The 15024-nt window shown below is 33.5% G+C and overlaps 1 protein-coding gene across 1 annotated transcript in view; it reads right to left on the bottom strand.

The window, feature by feature from the left end:
* Window positions 1–6822: 6822 nt before the first annotated feature.
* LOC121381800 (cell death-inducing p53-target protein 1 homolog) overlaps window positions 6823–15024 on the bottom strand; it is a 9512-nt gene continuing 1310 nt past the window's right edge. Inside the window, exons 2-3 of the mRNA XM_041511156.1 lie at window positions 12917–13097; window positions 6823–7086 (exon numbers count right to left, since the gene is read on the bottom strand). Of these exons, the coding sequence (XP_041367090.1) occupies window positions 6975–7086; window positions 12917–13097 (293 nt within the window). The 3' untranslated portion in view covers window positions 6823–6974. The remainder of the gene's footprint in view (window positions 7087–12916; window positions 13098–15024) is intronic.

The following is a 15024-nucleotide window of genomic DNA, read 5'->3' as shown; positions in this document are numbered from 1 at the left end:
AAGTCTATCAATAAAAATTTCAAAACAGTCTATACTGATTGCTACCTTAGTACCAAAATTTTAACGAAATTGCATTGGCATTGTTTTAATTAATTCATCACGTTCTGGCCAAGAAACAAGGGGCTTCATTTTTATGTACATCACAGAAATTGTTTCTGCAAAGTATCTAGCAACTGTGCTTTGTGACACATTAAACTGATAGGCCAATAACTGTAAAGACAAATTCAATCGTAAACGCATTAAACACAAGATCAAAATCTGAAATTTATCCAAAGACTGCTTCATTGGCAAACATGATTCCAAGAAATGGAAAATGGAAATTAACAGTGTAAATTTCGGCAGGCCTGTAAAGTACTTGACTTTTTCGTCATCTCCTTCGAATTCAAATACCTTGAACTGTGATGATGCACTACAGATTTGTCGACTTAATGTTACATTTTCAGTCCTAAGTGACTGTAATTCTTCATGCATGGCTGAAAAGAGTGGCTGGTCAATATCGGTCTGAATAGCAGTACCTGTTTCAGCATCCGAAACACAATCTGAATCATCATGTGCATCTGTTTCAAACATTGTGTTTAGTTCTAGCAAAGTGTTAGCTGCATCACATTTCTCTGCTCTGTCAAATTTTCTCTGGTACTGTTTGTTAGCAGCAGGTGACTTTGAATCTGGTTTTTCCTTTGCTGCTTTCGACATATCAACTGTTGGTATCCAGTCTGGACTGGGTTTTTTGGTACAAGTAGGCCTTTTTTTTCTGAAAATATATTATGTTATTAATACATACACAAATGTTTTTGATTAAACAAGCCTTTTTCAATAATTAATTCTAAAACTGCCTTTATAACACTTCAAAAGTGTATTATTATTAATAAAATTTGCCATTAATTTATTGGAGCAAGCACATTAATTACATTTATTTTTATTTCAATTAATCTTTTTTTTTCATCTTTAATCAACCAAAAAATGTGCACTGAAAATGGTGTTTTAGTCTTACCTTGCCATGGCAGGTTTTTTTTTTTAGAAAACACTAAATAACTAATTTATCCTCCATTTTATATGATGGTGTTGGTGTTTTCATATGTATATAAAGAAAAGTAATATTAAATGTAAAATTTGCAATTTGTTGGGTCTGTCCTGGTGAACACTAGTATACATGTGCAAATTCTTGAGTTCATAACATAATTAAAAGTTGATCGGTTGGTATAAACTGATTCCCAACACTAATTTTAGGATATATGTAGAGTATGGCACAAAAAAATAATAAAAACTAAGAGTGGCCAGGTTAAAAAATTATTTGCCCTGATGAGCAGGGGATGTTAAAGGGACATTCCTGAGTTTGCTGCATTGTAATAAAATATTTATATGATTAATTCTGGTGTCTTAATATTTGTAAGAAGACCAAACTGGATTTTGTCTTCAAATAATTTCGTAGGTCTACGAAAAAACATTTTAGGAAATAAGATGAAATTTAACCTAGTACAAATATTAGAACGACCAGAAATATGTTTAATATACAGCCACTAATATTTTATGCAGAAAAATATATTTGATATGTAATTACAATCGTTAAAAAGTCTGTTAGTCGATAACATCTTAAAAAGTGCAGCAAACTCAGGAATGTCCAAGATAGGCCGTAACAAGTTAAATATGTATATGAACTTGTGCATTGTTTTTTTATATAATTGTTTTGTTTGTTTTTTTAACTTCAAAATACATTATCTAATATGCTGAAAGGTGTGTGTGTGTGTGTGTTTTTCCATTTCCAATGCTACTGTTTTAATGTGCTTTGTGTAGGCCTACATGCAGCTTTGTTCATATTATGTATGTGTATGTATATCATTTATATGCATTGGATTTTAATAAATAAATTGAAATCATTCCAAAAACAAGTGTTTATTATTCTGTTGTGCCCCAGTGCATGTAGTAGGGATTATGTACCTAGCCCAAAACAACTAGATGGTGTGGGTTCAAATAATAATTTAAAAAGGACTAACCCCTAAGTACAGCTCTAACTGACAAGAAGATATTTCTTAACTTGCGAATGACTATGGCTTTTTTCTGGGTTTAATTTTTCAAAAGAAAATAATAAATGTACGGTTAGGTTCCCTCTTTGAGTCTTTATTATATTATATATATATCAATTATATAATGGGGTAGGGACCAGGTGGTATATTTCCCAAAATTAAACAAGTATTGCATATACTTACTATTTATAAAATGTTCTGAACAAATGAGAACATTTGATAAATTTTTGCCGTCCATGTTCTGGTTCAATTTTGAAAGCCACAATCGTCGTCGGTCAGAGCTGAGATTTTCACATTCTTTCCCTTGGTTTCTAATAACAGCTGGTAGTCTGTAGTAATGTTTCTTATTTTCTTTGTCTGTTTGTGATCGATTGTGACATCCCTCAACATTACAGTAGTTCCCCTTCACCTTAGGCATTGTATCGCTGTTCGTATAACACGCTTCGACTATTGAAAACAAAGAACCGTTGTCTCCAAAATGGCGGACAGCCGATCTGTGACGTCATGTGCAACCACTCTATTGACAGAATATGATGACGGATAAAGCAAAGTATATCCTACTACTCGCAGGCTATGACATTTGATGTCACTCGTGACATCACAAGCTATACATTACAAAATCGCTCATTTGACCCCTAGGTCATCGTACAATGTGGTTGAAATAGAAATATTAGCTTTTTCCCTTAATTTTTATGATCTGCAGAATAACTAGTAAATGACATTGAATATCTGTTTTATCCTGTTCAGGCCGAATGAGAATTTCCGCGAGGCTCATTTTTCATTCTTACCTTAAAGCAGATATCTGACGTCATTAATCTATGTTTAAAGTTTAAACGGTAATAATTTGATTAAATAAATAAACACGGTGCCAAAAATAAAAATACGACCCGCCAAAGAATTATGTCTGCAGAGCATTGTTACAAAAACATCTACCAAGCGTAATCTAATGCAATATAATTTATTTTCACCGTTGTAAATTTATGACAGCAAAAAAAATACGGGGTAAAATATATATAATAATTTATTTAGCCCCCACGTACATATACTTCGTCCAGAACTGATTTTTTGTAGTGGACGAATCGTCTCGAGTTCCTCAGTGGACGAATTTTCAGTGGACGAATCGATTGCATCCCACCCTGACCATACATACATTGATGAAACTATTAATTTTAGCCTACACCGAAAAAATAATAAATAATAAAATTGAGAAAAAAAAGAAAGAAAAAAAAACATGATTGGCGGTAGCCTAAATAAGTTTTTCTTGCTGAATAATCTGAAAGAGTTAAATTTTTCAACAGCACATACTATGTACTATCTTTTTTCATATAATGTACTATTTAACATGCTTATGAAAGACACCTAGCATAACAACTACCTACCTGCATGCCTCTAGCCCAGTGGTAAAGCGCTCGCTTGATACGTGGTCGGTCTAGGATCAATTGGGCTATTTCTCGTTCCAACCAGTGCACCACGACTGGTGTGTTGTATCCTGTCTGTGGAATAATGCATATAAAAGATCCCCTGCTACCAATGAAAAAATTTAGAGGGTTTCCTATATGTCAAATTACTAAATGTTTGACATCCAACAGCCGATGATTAATAAATCAATGTGCTCTATAGACGTATAGTGACGTCGTTGAACAAAACAAAATTTTAACTTTAAGGCTATACAAATTAAAGGTCCCCTATGCAGGTATCGAAATAAGAAGGGATCAAATAAATTGATCGCCCCCTGAATGAATAATGTTTTGAACACCTCTTTAAAAACTGAGTCCTGGAAAATGAACAAAAATAGCTCTTAAAAGTCCTGGAAAATGAAACCATTTAAAGTGTATGAACCCTGGAATACTATGCAGTATACGAGAGGCTGTGTGACACCATTTAAAGGGACACGCCCTAGTTGTTAACCATTACGCCGTTGTTTTTCGCTATTAAACCCATTTTTTCACAAATAAAATTGCACTTTACTTACCGTTTATTATTTAGAATATACATTTCCATTCACCTGAAGTGTTTTTTGGTAATCCTGGTAATCCTGGTGTTTGTAATACCACAACATGCATTTTTCGTATTTCATAAAATGCCACGGGCCTCTAATCTATTTTCAGAGGGGATATTCCCATTTCAATGTCACAGACGTTGGTATACCACGTGACCATTTTGGTTCGGTTTGTTTTCTCGTGCATGGTTCGCGCAATCAAATCCGATTTGTTGTCGTTTGCTTGTTGTTCATTTGTGAGATTTTTCTTCACAATTCGTGAACATTTTCAGTAACAATAAAGTTCAGACAAGTAAGTATCTCAATACAAAACGTTACAAACCCTTAAAACCAATAATTTTGCTAAGTCTTACGATATCTGGAGATGGGATACAACCAGGACAGAACAGTTTGGAACATGTCCAGGAGAGGTGAAAGGAACGCACCCCAAGTCTGTGCACACTCTGTGAAATTTGTCGTGACGTAGGCATTGTTGTGCTTCGAGCGACATCTACCGGTGACATCAGAATACTAACTTTCAAAATTATTTCAAGCAATTGGGACATGGGGATTCCCATGGTATTTATCGATATAAAATCTGCTTTTTCACTCCATTTGATAAAAACGTGATCTAAGTGTGTTACAGGTTTGTAGATTAACCAAATTATAATTTATTTTCGCTGGATGGAACTAGGGCGTGCGGCTTTAAGAGTTGTTTCAAAACGTATCTAATGAGCACAAGTGAGTTGAAGTGTGCAGTAATTTCACTCTTGTATTGGTTGATTACGCTTGAAAGATTTTCCAACATATTTAAGAATGATGTATACAGATGCAGCAAGCCTTTTGATTCCTCCTATTTACAACAATAATTATTTTTCCTGTACTAATTACCATGTTCTATTTATTGAACTTCATCAGTTCTTATATCCTTAGGAAATAACAAAGAAAACAAAATTACAATTTACACGTTTTTATTATACATTATAGCAAATGCATTACAGCAGTAATAATTGAAAATATTTTATTTGAACTAAATCTCATGAGTGATGGAAATTTTAAGTCAAAGGCCACATAGTAATAAACATTAATAAAGAATATTTTTAAAAAGGAAATCATAAAAAGATGACATAATGTACTATGACGAACTTATGTCAAAGAACACATTGTGTATATTGACAAAACAAATAATTAAAAGCAATACAAACATTATGAATATAAATATATATATCATAAATAATCCCTAAAGTGAAGTAGTCCTCAAAAAGGTAAACAAAATAACTTAAAACACTCTAATAAACTCAAGCTACATGTAACGAATACAAGATTCAAAATGCTTGTAGAAATCACAAAATATTCTACCCAAACAAACACAACATTCAAACTTCATCTCATTCTTTGCTTATACCCATTATCTAAATCAATATATTTGAAAAGTGTTTTTATGATACACTGGCACATATATATCATCACTTGACAAGACAAACTCATTGTTTTGATCAAGCATAATTCTCAAGATGTCTCATTCCCCAAAAGATGATACAAATATCTTGATCAAGTTATCCAAGTTTTAAAACAAGATGTCTTCATCTAATTATGGGGCGAGACGTAGCCCAGTGGTAAAGCGTTCGCTTGATGCGCGGTCGGTTTGGGATTGATCCCCGTCAGTGATCCCTTGCTGCTAATCAAAAAGAGTAGCCCATGAAGTGGCGACAGCAGGTTTCCTCCCTCAATATCTTTGTGGTCCTTAACCATATGTCCAATGCCATATAACCGTAAATGATCCGAAACAAGCCACAATTAGCCAAGTGACAAACTACACAGGTTAGCCATTTATTAGCGCTTTTTTTTTCTTCATTTTTTTAAAGAACACATATTTCATTAAACATTATTATTATTAAATAGTCAAGTCAAAATGATAAAAAAAATTAAGTATTTTTAAATTTCATATAAATTACACAATTTTGCCATTCTTCAACTTTTTTTTTTTAGCTACCAGTATTTATTGAAAAAAATTAATTTTTAAAGAACACAAATTTTATTAAATATTCAAAATAAAAATAATTAATCAGTGGTTAATATGCAGTGAAAGACAATGGTATATGTTTATTATATTTATTATTAAATAGTCATGTAAAAATGAGGGAAAATTAAGTACATGTATTTTACATTTCATATAACTGAAGACATTATATACGGTATGTTATTTAATAAAAATTCAGAAAAGAAGCTGCAAACACTTGCAAATTCACTCTGAATTCACCAACAACTACATGTATTACCGGTATAGTACAAAAATAGTTACGAGCATGATAAATATAATGTATAAAATTATTTCTAATTATCACATGTATCAAATAGACAGTAAAAATGAATATGGACATCAAAAATCAATGCCTGAAAAAAAAAAATATATATTTCTTAGTTTTTCTGCTTTTCACTTGTATTTGTTTTAATGCTAGCAGAATCACACAATTGTCATTTGTTGTTAAATAATCACACAATTGTCATTTGTTGTTAAATAATCACACAATTGCCATTTGTTGTTAAATAATCACACAATTGTCATTTGTTGTTAAATAACCAAATAGATCAGGGCCGTACCCTCCGGGGGGGCAGGGGGGGCAGCTGCCCCCCCTGAGAATCTTGTCCTTTTTTCTTTTTTTTATATATCTCCAGTAATAGTATAGAAATGTTTAATCTTTATAGTATGTTAAAAATTATTTATAAAATTTAGTGCCCCCCCATGGATTTTGGTCAGGGTACGGCCCTGTAGATGCTAAACAAATTCCAGTGTATGAATATTATAAAGCATATATTTTTTGTAATATACGTTTCCAAAACAAATATTATCCGAAAATTGGACTGCACAATAGGCACAGAGTGATACATTAGGCACAGAGTGACACATTAGGCACAGAGTGACACAGGCACAGAGTGATACATTAGGCACAGAGTGACACATTAGGCCTAGTGGTTTAACTGAAATGTTGGAACTTTCCGCACAGTTGACCGCAGCTGGGACAGGTGTGGCTGACATCTTTAGCTGCATCAATGCAGAACGGAATCAGGCAACACCCGAGCCAAAACCTGGAAAAAAAGAAATAGTTACTATTATAGTATGCTGCATTAAAGAAAAAATAACATCAAATTCTTGTTTACTCTGTACTGTTGTAACAAACTGTTGCTGACGGAAACAAAATGTTTGCCAGTACAGGGTTCAAAATTGTCAATCACCTGGTAGTCAATGGTGACCTCATGTATGAGTAGGAGGCTAGCTAGGAAAACGAGTTAATCACCTATAGGCTAAGCCTATAGCTCCTGACTTGACTTATTCTGGAGCTATACATATTATTTCAGCCCCTAAAACTATACATATTATTTCAGCCCCTAAAACCATACATATTATTTCAGCCTCTAAAACTATACATATTATTTCAGCTTCTAAAACTATACATATTATTTCAGCCCCTAAAACTATACATTTTATTTCAGCCCCTAAAGCTATACATATTATTTCACCTCTAAAACTATACATATCATTTCACCTCTAAAACTATACATATCATTTCACCTCTAAAACTATACATATTATTTCAGCCCCTAAACCTATACATATTATTTCACCTCTAAAACTATACATATTATTCACACCCTTAAAACTATACATATTATTTCAGCCCCTAAAACTATACATATTATTTCAGCCCCTAAAACTATACATATTATTTTATCCTAAAACTAAACATATTATTTCAGCTTCTAAAACTATACATATTATTTCAGCCCCTAAAACTATACATTTTATTTCAGCCCCTAAAGCTATACATATTATTTCACCTCTAAAACTATACATATCATTTCACCTCTAAAACTATACATATCATTTCAGCCCCTAAACCTATACATATTATTTCACCTCTAAAACTATAGATATCATTTCACCTCTAAAACTATACATATTATTTCACCTCTAAAACTATACATATCATTTCACCTCTAAAACTATACATATTATTTCACCTCTAAAACTATACATATCATTTCACCTCTAAAACTATACATATCATTTCAGCCCCTAAACCTATACATATTATTTCACCTCTAAAACTATACATATTATTTCACCTCTAAAACTATACATATTATTTCACCTCTAAAACTATACATATCATTTCACCTCTAAAACTATACATATCATTTCAGCCCCTAAACCTATACATATTATTTCACCTCTAAAACTATACATATCATTTCACCTCTAAAACTATACATATCATTTCACCTCTAAAACTATACATATTATTTCAGCTCCTAAAACTATACATTTTATTTCAGCCCCTAAAGCTATACATATTATTTCAGCCTCTAAAACTATACATATCATTTCAGCCCCTAAAACTATACATATTATTATTTCACCTCTAAAACTATACATATTATTTCAGCCCCTAAAACTATACATATTATTTCAGCCCCTAAAACTATACATATCATTTCACCTTTAGAACTATACATATTATTTCAGCCCCTAAAACTATACATATTATTTCAGCCCCTAAAACTATACATATTATTTCAGCCCCTAAAACTATACATATTATTTCAGCCCCTAAAACTATACATATTATTTCACCTCTAAAACTATACATATTATTTCACCTCTAAAACTATACATATCATTTCACCTCTAAAACTATACATATCATTTCAGCCCCTAAACCTATACATATTATTTCACCTCTAAAACTATACATATCATTTCACCTCTAAAACTATACATATCATTTCACCTCTAAAACTATACATATTATTTCAGCTCCTAAAACTATACATTTTATTTCAGCCCCTAAAGCTATACATATTATTTCAGCCTCTAAAACTATACATATCATTTCAGCCCCTAAAACTATACATATTATTATTTCACCTCTAAAACTATACATATTATTTCAGCCCCTAAAACTATACATATTATTTCAGCCCCTAAAACTATACATATCATTTCACCTTTAGAACTATACATATTATTTCAGCCCCTAAAACTATACATATTATTTCAGCCCCTAAAACTATACATATTATTTCAGCCCCTAAAACTATACATATTATTTCAGCCCCTAAAACTATACATATTATTTCACCTCTAAAACTATACATATTATTTCACCTCTAAAACTATACATATCATTTCACCTCTAAAACTATACATATCATTTCAGCCCCTAAACCTATACATATTATTTCACCTCTAAAACTATACATATCATTTCACCTCTAAAACTATACATATCATTTCACCTCTAAAACTATACATATTATTTCAGCTCCTAAAACTATACATTTTATTTCAGCCCCTAAAGCTATACATATTATTTCAGCCTCTAAAACTATACATATCATTTCAGCCCCTAAAACTATACATATTATTATTTCACCTCTAAAACTATACATATTATTTCAGCCCCTAAAACTATACATATTATTTCAGCCCCTAAAACTATACATATCATTTCACCTTTAGAACTATACATATTATTTCAGCCCCTAAAACTATACATATTATTTCAGCCCCTAAAACTATACATATTATTTCAGCCCCTAAAACTATACATATTATTTCAGCCCCTAAAACTATACATATTATTTCAACCCATAAAACTAACATATTATTTCAACCCATAAAACTAACATATTAGTTCAGTCCCTAAAACTATACATATTATTTCAGCCCATAAAACTATACATATTATTTCACCTTTAGAACTATACATATCATTTCACCTCTAAAACTATACATATCATTTCAGCCCCTAAAACTATACATATTATTTCAGCCCCTAAAACTATACATATTATTTCACCTTTAGAACTAACATATTATTTCAGCCCCTAAAACTATACATATTATTTCACCTTTAGAACTATACATATTATTTCAGCCCCTAAAACTATACGGTACATATTATTTCAGCCCCTAAAACTATACATATTATTTCTGCTAAGAAAAGATATGTCCTGCTGTCAATAAGACCACAAGGGAAGAGGGGAGGGTTTGGTTAGTGTGTGAATAATTAGCACCTCCATGATGTATTTTAGAGCATTATGGAATTAAAATATAACACAACCACAAATTACATGATATATCTGTATATACACCTCTTTTGCAAATTGCTTGGAAATGTCTCTAATCAAAATTTAAAAAATAAAATGTTCCCTGATAGTAGTGTTTTTATATTCAATGTGTTGTATCCAATAAATCCTAATATTTGGAGCAGTCCAAACTCGACTTTGGCTTCTGACAATTTCGTACTAACACAGAAAAAACCCCAGATATTACAAGAAAAGAAAGTTTGAGTTACAACAAAGTGACCAGCAGAAACCTATAGAATATAGAAACACTGACATTAAAAAGGCTCTTAGTCGAACGTTTGTTTTGTTTAACGACACCACTAGAGCACATTGGTTTTTAATCATTGGCTATTTGATGTCAAATAGTTGGTAATTCTGACATTAGTCTTAAAGAGGATACACACTTAATTATTCCATTAATAGCAAGGGATCTTTTACATGTATATAAATGTACCATCCCACAGACAGGATAGCACATACCACAGCCTTTGATATACCAGTTGTATTGTACTGGCTGGAATGAGAAATAATCTAATGGCCACAACAATGCAAATCGATCCTAGACTGACCACAAATCAAGCAAGGGCTTTACCACTGGGCTACGTCCCACCCTTGTTAATCGAATACATTTTTACAATGGCAGCCCACTGCAGACAGTTTACAATGGCAGCCCACTGCAGACAGTTTACAATGGCAGCCCACTGCAGACAGTTTACAATGGCAGCCCACTGCAGACAGTTTACAATGGCAGCCCACTGCAGACAGTTTACAATGGCAGCCCACTGCAGACAGTTTACAATGGCAGCCCACTGCAGACAGTTTACAATGGCAGCCCACTGCAGACAGTTTACAATGGCAGCCCACTGCAGACAGTTTACAATGGCAGCCCACTGCAGACAGTTTACAATGGCAGCCCACTGCAGACAGTTTACAATGGCAGCCCACTGCAGACAGTTTCTATAATGTCAGATTTTCACATGATGCAGGAATCCTGCGTAATTGACACAACATTTACCTAAAATACTCCTAAATCAAATCTGTGTGCGTCATGGTTGACACAAAATATTTCCGATGTCAATCGATTTTACAATCATTTTTTTTAATACATAAAAACCTAACGACTAATTCAATTAAATTTCAATTCAATATATTGCACAATACCAAACAAACTGGTGTCCGCAAACAGATAGAGAAAAAGAAAAGCATACAACATCAACGAAGTTCAATACGAAAATAGCCGAGCAGTTTAACTGGTTCCCAACATACCGTATCAATAAGTTTAACGTAACTTAAGTGTCTCATGTAGTATGCCAGTCCCTTTGTCTAAATTTAGATGATTGTGACAATGTTGAATACGCAGTCTTTATATGAATATCAGACGCGAGGTTTTTGTGTTGTTTTTTTCCACCTGTCAACCGCTTTAAAACATTAAACAAATTTTTTTAAACACCTAAAAACCTAACGACTACGAACTTTCAGAACAAATATAGCCTAACGGGTTAACTGGTTCCCAACAGTATCAATACATTTAGGGGATAATATCACTGTGTTTTGTTGTTAACTATAAGGATTTATCACAAAATATTTGGATTTAGGGACTCGATATTATCCCTATTCTAATACTACACCTGCTTGCACCCTTTTGAGAACACAAACTAGAAGAGCAGACCACAAGACACCTGCTGGTGACTGCTGCTATCGATCAGTGACCGGACCGTACTTGGGGTGGGTGGATGCACGTTCATTGCTGCTAACGAAGTTTTAAAAGTTACAAAGTAACAAAATAGTAACAATAACATCATTTTCATCCATGACAGCGTACATCTACCGTCCGATTTATCACGAAAATTAACCAATGGAAAAAAGGCTTATATGAAAGTTGTATTAGAATACATAACATAAGTGTTAAAAACAGTGTGGCTGATGTACATGTGCCAGTTCCTGTCTAAATTTAGATCATCGTGACAATGTCGAATGCGCGGTCTGTTTATGGACATCAGATAATAGTTAACCAGCCACGAGTTTTTAGTTCGATCTGTCTATCTAGTTTTTTGTTTTTATTATTTTTCTTTATTGTTTTTAATACATGTAGATGGTTGAGCAAATCTCATAACAGGAGTTAGTCATAATTATTGCACAGATGCAGCTATGTTACAAAGCAGGTTAGCATGCAGCATTTGGTGACTGTAAAAGCCAAAGGGTGCATAAAAAGATAGTGTTGGGCGCATAGTAAGTCAATATTTTTCTTAATGTGCTGGGCGAGTTGCTTCCCTCTATTTAGCAAATTTAAAATGTCATTGGAAGATTTATTTTGTTAATAATGACGCAAATACTTCAGTTGGGATTTAGTGAGTACGGTAGGTTATACATTTTTGGTTTGTATGATCATTTGTTACACTATTTTGGTTGGGAAACGGTTGAAACAGGGTGCCACAAGTTATGAATACCAGCTATATAGAGGATATGTAACAATATTCGGACGTAGAAAGAACCACACTTTCTACTTCCCTTCGGACTACATAAAAAGACAAAAAAAAACACTAAATTATTTACAAGGAGAAAAACAATGGATATACATGTATATGTATTATACAGATAGAATAGTGGATATAATATAAGCATGTAATATAAATGAGGCAGTTATTCAGTTAATTATGTGATTTAAGAAATATATATCATAGATGACTCCCATTTTTAATACATGACTCCCAAAATAAAACCCTATGAGTCATGATGACTCCCATTTTCCAGATGCTAGGTGGAACCCTGAATGTAATAAGTGTGTTACCCGAACACGCAGATTAGTCCAGCTGCAGCCCAAGTGAGTAAACCCACTTCGTAAGTAGTTGTGGTCTTCACAGTCGCGCTGCAGTGCTGACAGATGATTAACATTTGATGTTGTTGATAGCGGCAGGTGGAGCCCGGCACCGCCCTCGGACCGACAATACCTGGCTGGGTAACAACAACAGCTGCAAAAGTGAAATTTAAAATTAGTTATTGAAGAATACATTTGGGTTTGTTAGGGTTTTTTAAAATATAGGTCATTGGGTGTGAATGAATGAATGAATGAATGTTTAATGACAACTCAGCACAAAAATTCACATCGGTTATTGAGTGTAAAACGAAGGTAGGTATTGAAAGAAATATATACTACATCAGACTGTCCAGCACACCCTTATGAAAAAGTAGGACAAAAGTAGGAATGAAAATATAGAAAAAGTAGGACAAAAGTAGAACTAAAACAATATGTAGCAACATTTTTTAAGCTTATACTGGGTAAGCGAATGTATTAAATTTAAAAAAGTGGTATTATTGAGAAAACACTTTTAAAATGTTTATATGGTGCTCAGTTTGTACCTGTATTTTTCTTATATTCAAAATAATATGAATCTTGTGTAATGGTCACTGTTGTACATTGTATTAAAACAAAATCCCACAACTATTGATTTTTATAATAACACAAGCAATATGCACATTTAACAGTAATTCTGGACATTTTAAAACTTTGTGCAGCAAACTAAAACCAAAAAGTAGGAAAAAGTAGGAAAAGTAGGATCACTGGACAGCTTGCTACATACTTGGGTGTGTAAGTTATTTGCAGATATTTTGTCTGCACCAGGCCTATGCACTAGCGCAGATTTGACAGTAGTATAAATTAAAAGTATCACAAGAGGGAGAGAGACTGATTATATATTATATATAAACCACATTATGTTTTGTTGAATAAACTCAGTTTTTATTTATGTTAACTTACAAAGATGGAATAACCTGTGATAATTACAGTTTATAACTCTTTATAATAGTCATTTTGTTTGGAATCATGTTGCAGAATTACCCTGGGATGGAAGGGGCACAATCATGACCCCAATATTCCTTAAAACAAATCAAAATTCTCATTGGACGTTTAGTGGACATTGCATTCACTAGCTGCAAATGCTAGTATCATACAAGTTTGCAAGTTATTAGGAATCATGACTGGCAACTTTTGGAAAATATTTAGGTGTGCTAGGTTTCACATACTGTACATATGTTAGTGTGAGGTACTCCAGTGTGGACGATGTAAGGACTGCTTTCCTAGATAATGTTTAACTTACTGTGAGGTACTCCAGTGTGGACGACGTAAGGACTGCTTTTCTAGTTAACGTTTAACTTACTGTGAGGTACTCCAGTGTGGACGACGTAAGGACTGCTTTCCTAGTTAATGTTTAACTTACTGTGAGCTACTCCAGTGTGGACGACGTAAGGACTGCTTTCCTAGTTAATGTTTAACTTACTGTGAGCTACTCCAGTGTGGGTGACGTAAGGACTGCTTTCCTAGTTAATGTTTAACTTACTGTGAGCTACTCCAGTTTAACTTACTGTGAGACTCACAGTGACGTAAGGACTTTTCCTAGTTAACTTTAACTGTGGACGACGTAAGGACTGCTTTCCTAGTTAACGTTTAACTTACTGTGAGCTACTCCAGTGTGGGTGACGTAAGGACTGCTTTCCTAGTTAACGTTTAACTTACTGTGAGCTACTCCAGTGTGGGTGACGTAAGGACTGCTTTCCTAGTTAATGTTTAACTTACTGTGAGGTACTCCAGTGTGGATGACGTAAGGACTGCTTTCCTAGTTAACGTTTAACTTACTGTGAGCTACTCCAGTGTGGACGACGTAAGGACTGCTTTCCTAGTTAACGTTTAACTTACTGTGAGGTACTCCAGTGTGGACGACGTAAGGACTGCTTTCCTAGATAATGTTTAACTTACTGTGAGGTACTCCAGTGTGGACGACGTAAGGACTGCTTTCCTAGATAACGTTTAACTTACTGTGAGGTACTCCAGTGTGGGTGACGTAAGGACTGCTTTCCTAGTTCATGTTTAACTTACTGTGAGGTACTCCAGTGTGGGTGACG

This window comes from Gigantopelta aegis, chromosome 9 (assembly GCF_016097555.1).
Source record: "Gigantopelta aegis isolate Gae_Host chromosome 9, Gae_host_genome, whole genome shotgun sequence".
NCBI classification, from domain to species: domain Eukaryota; kingdom Metazoa; phylum Mollusca; class Gastropoda; order Neomphalida; family Peltospiridae; genus Gigantopelta; species Gigantopelta aegis.
Note: the sequence above shows the minus strand (reverse complement) of the source record. Positions and strands in the feature narration are given on the sequence as shown.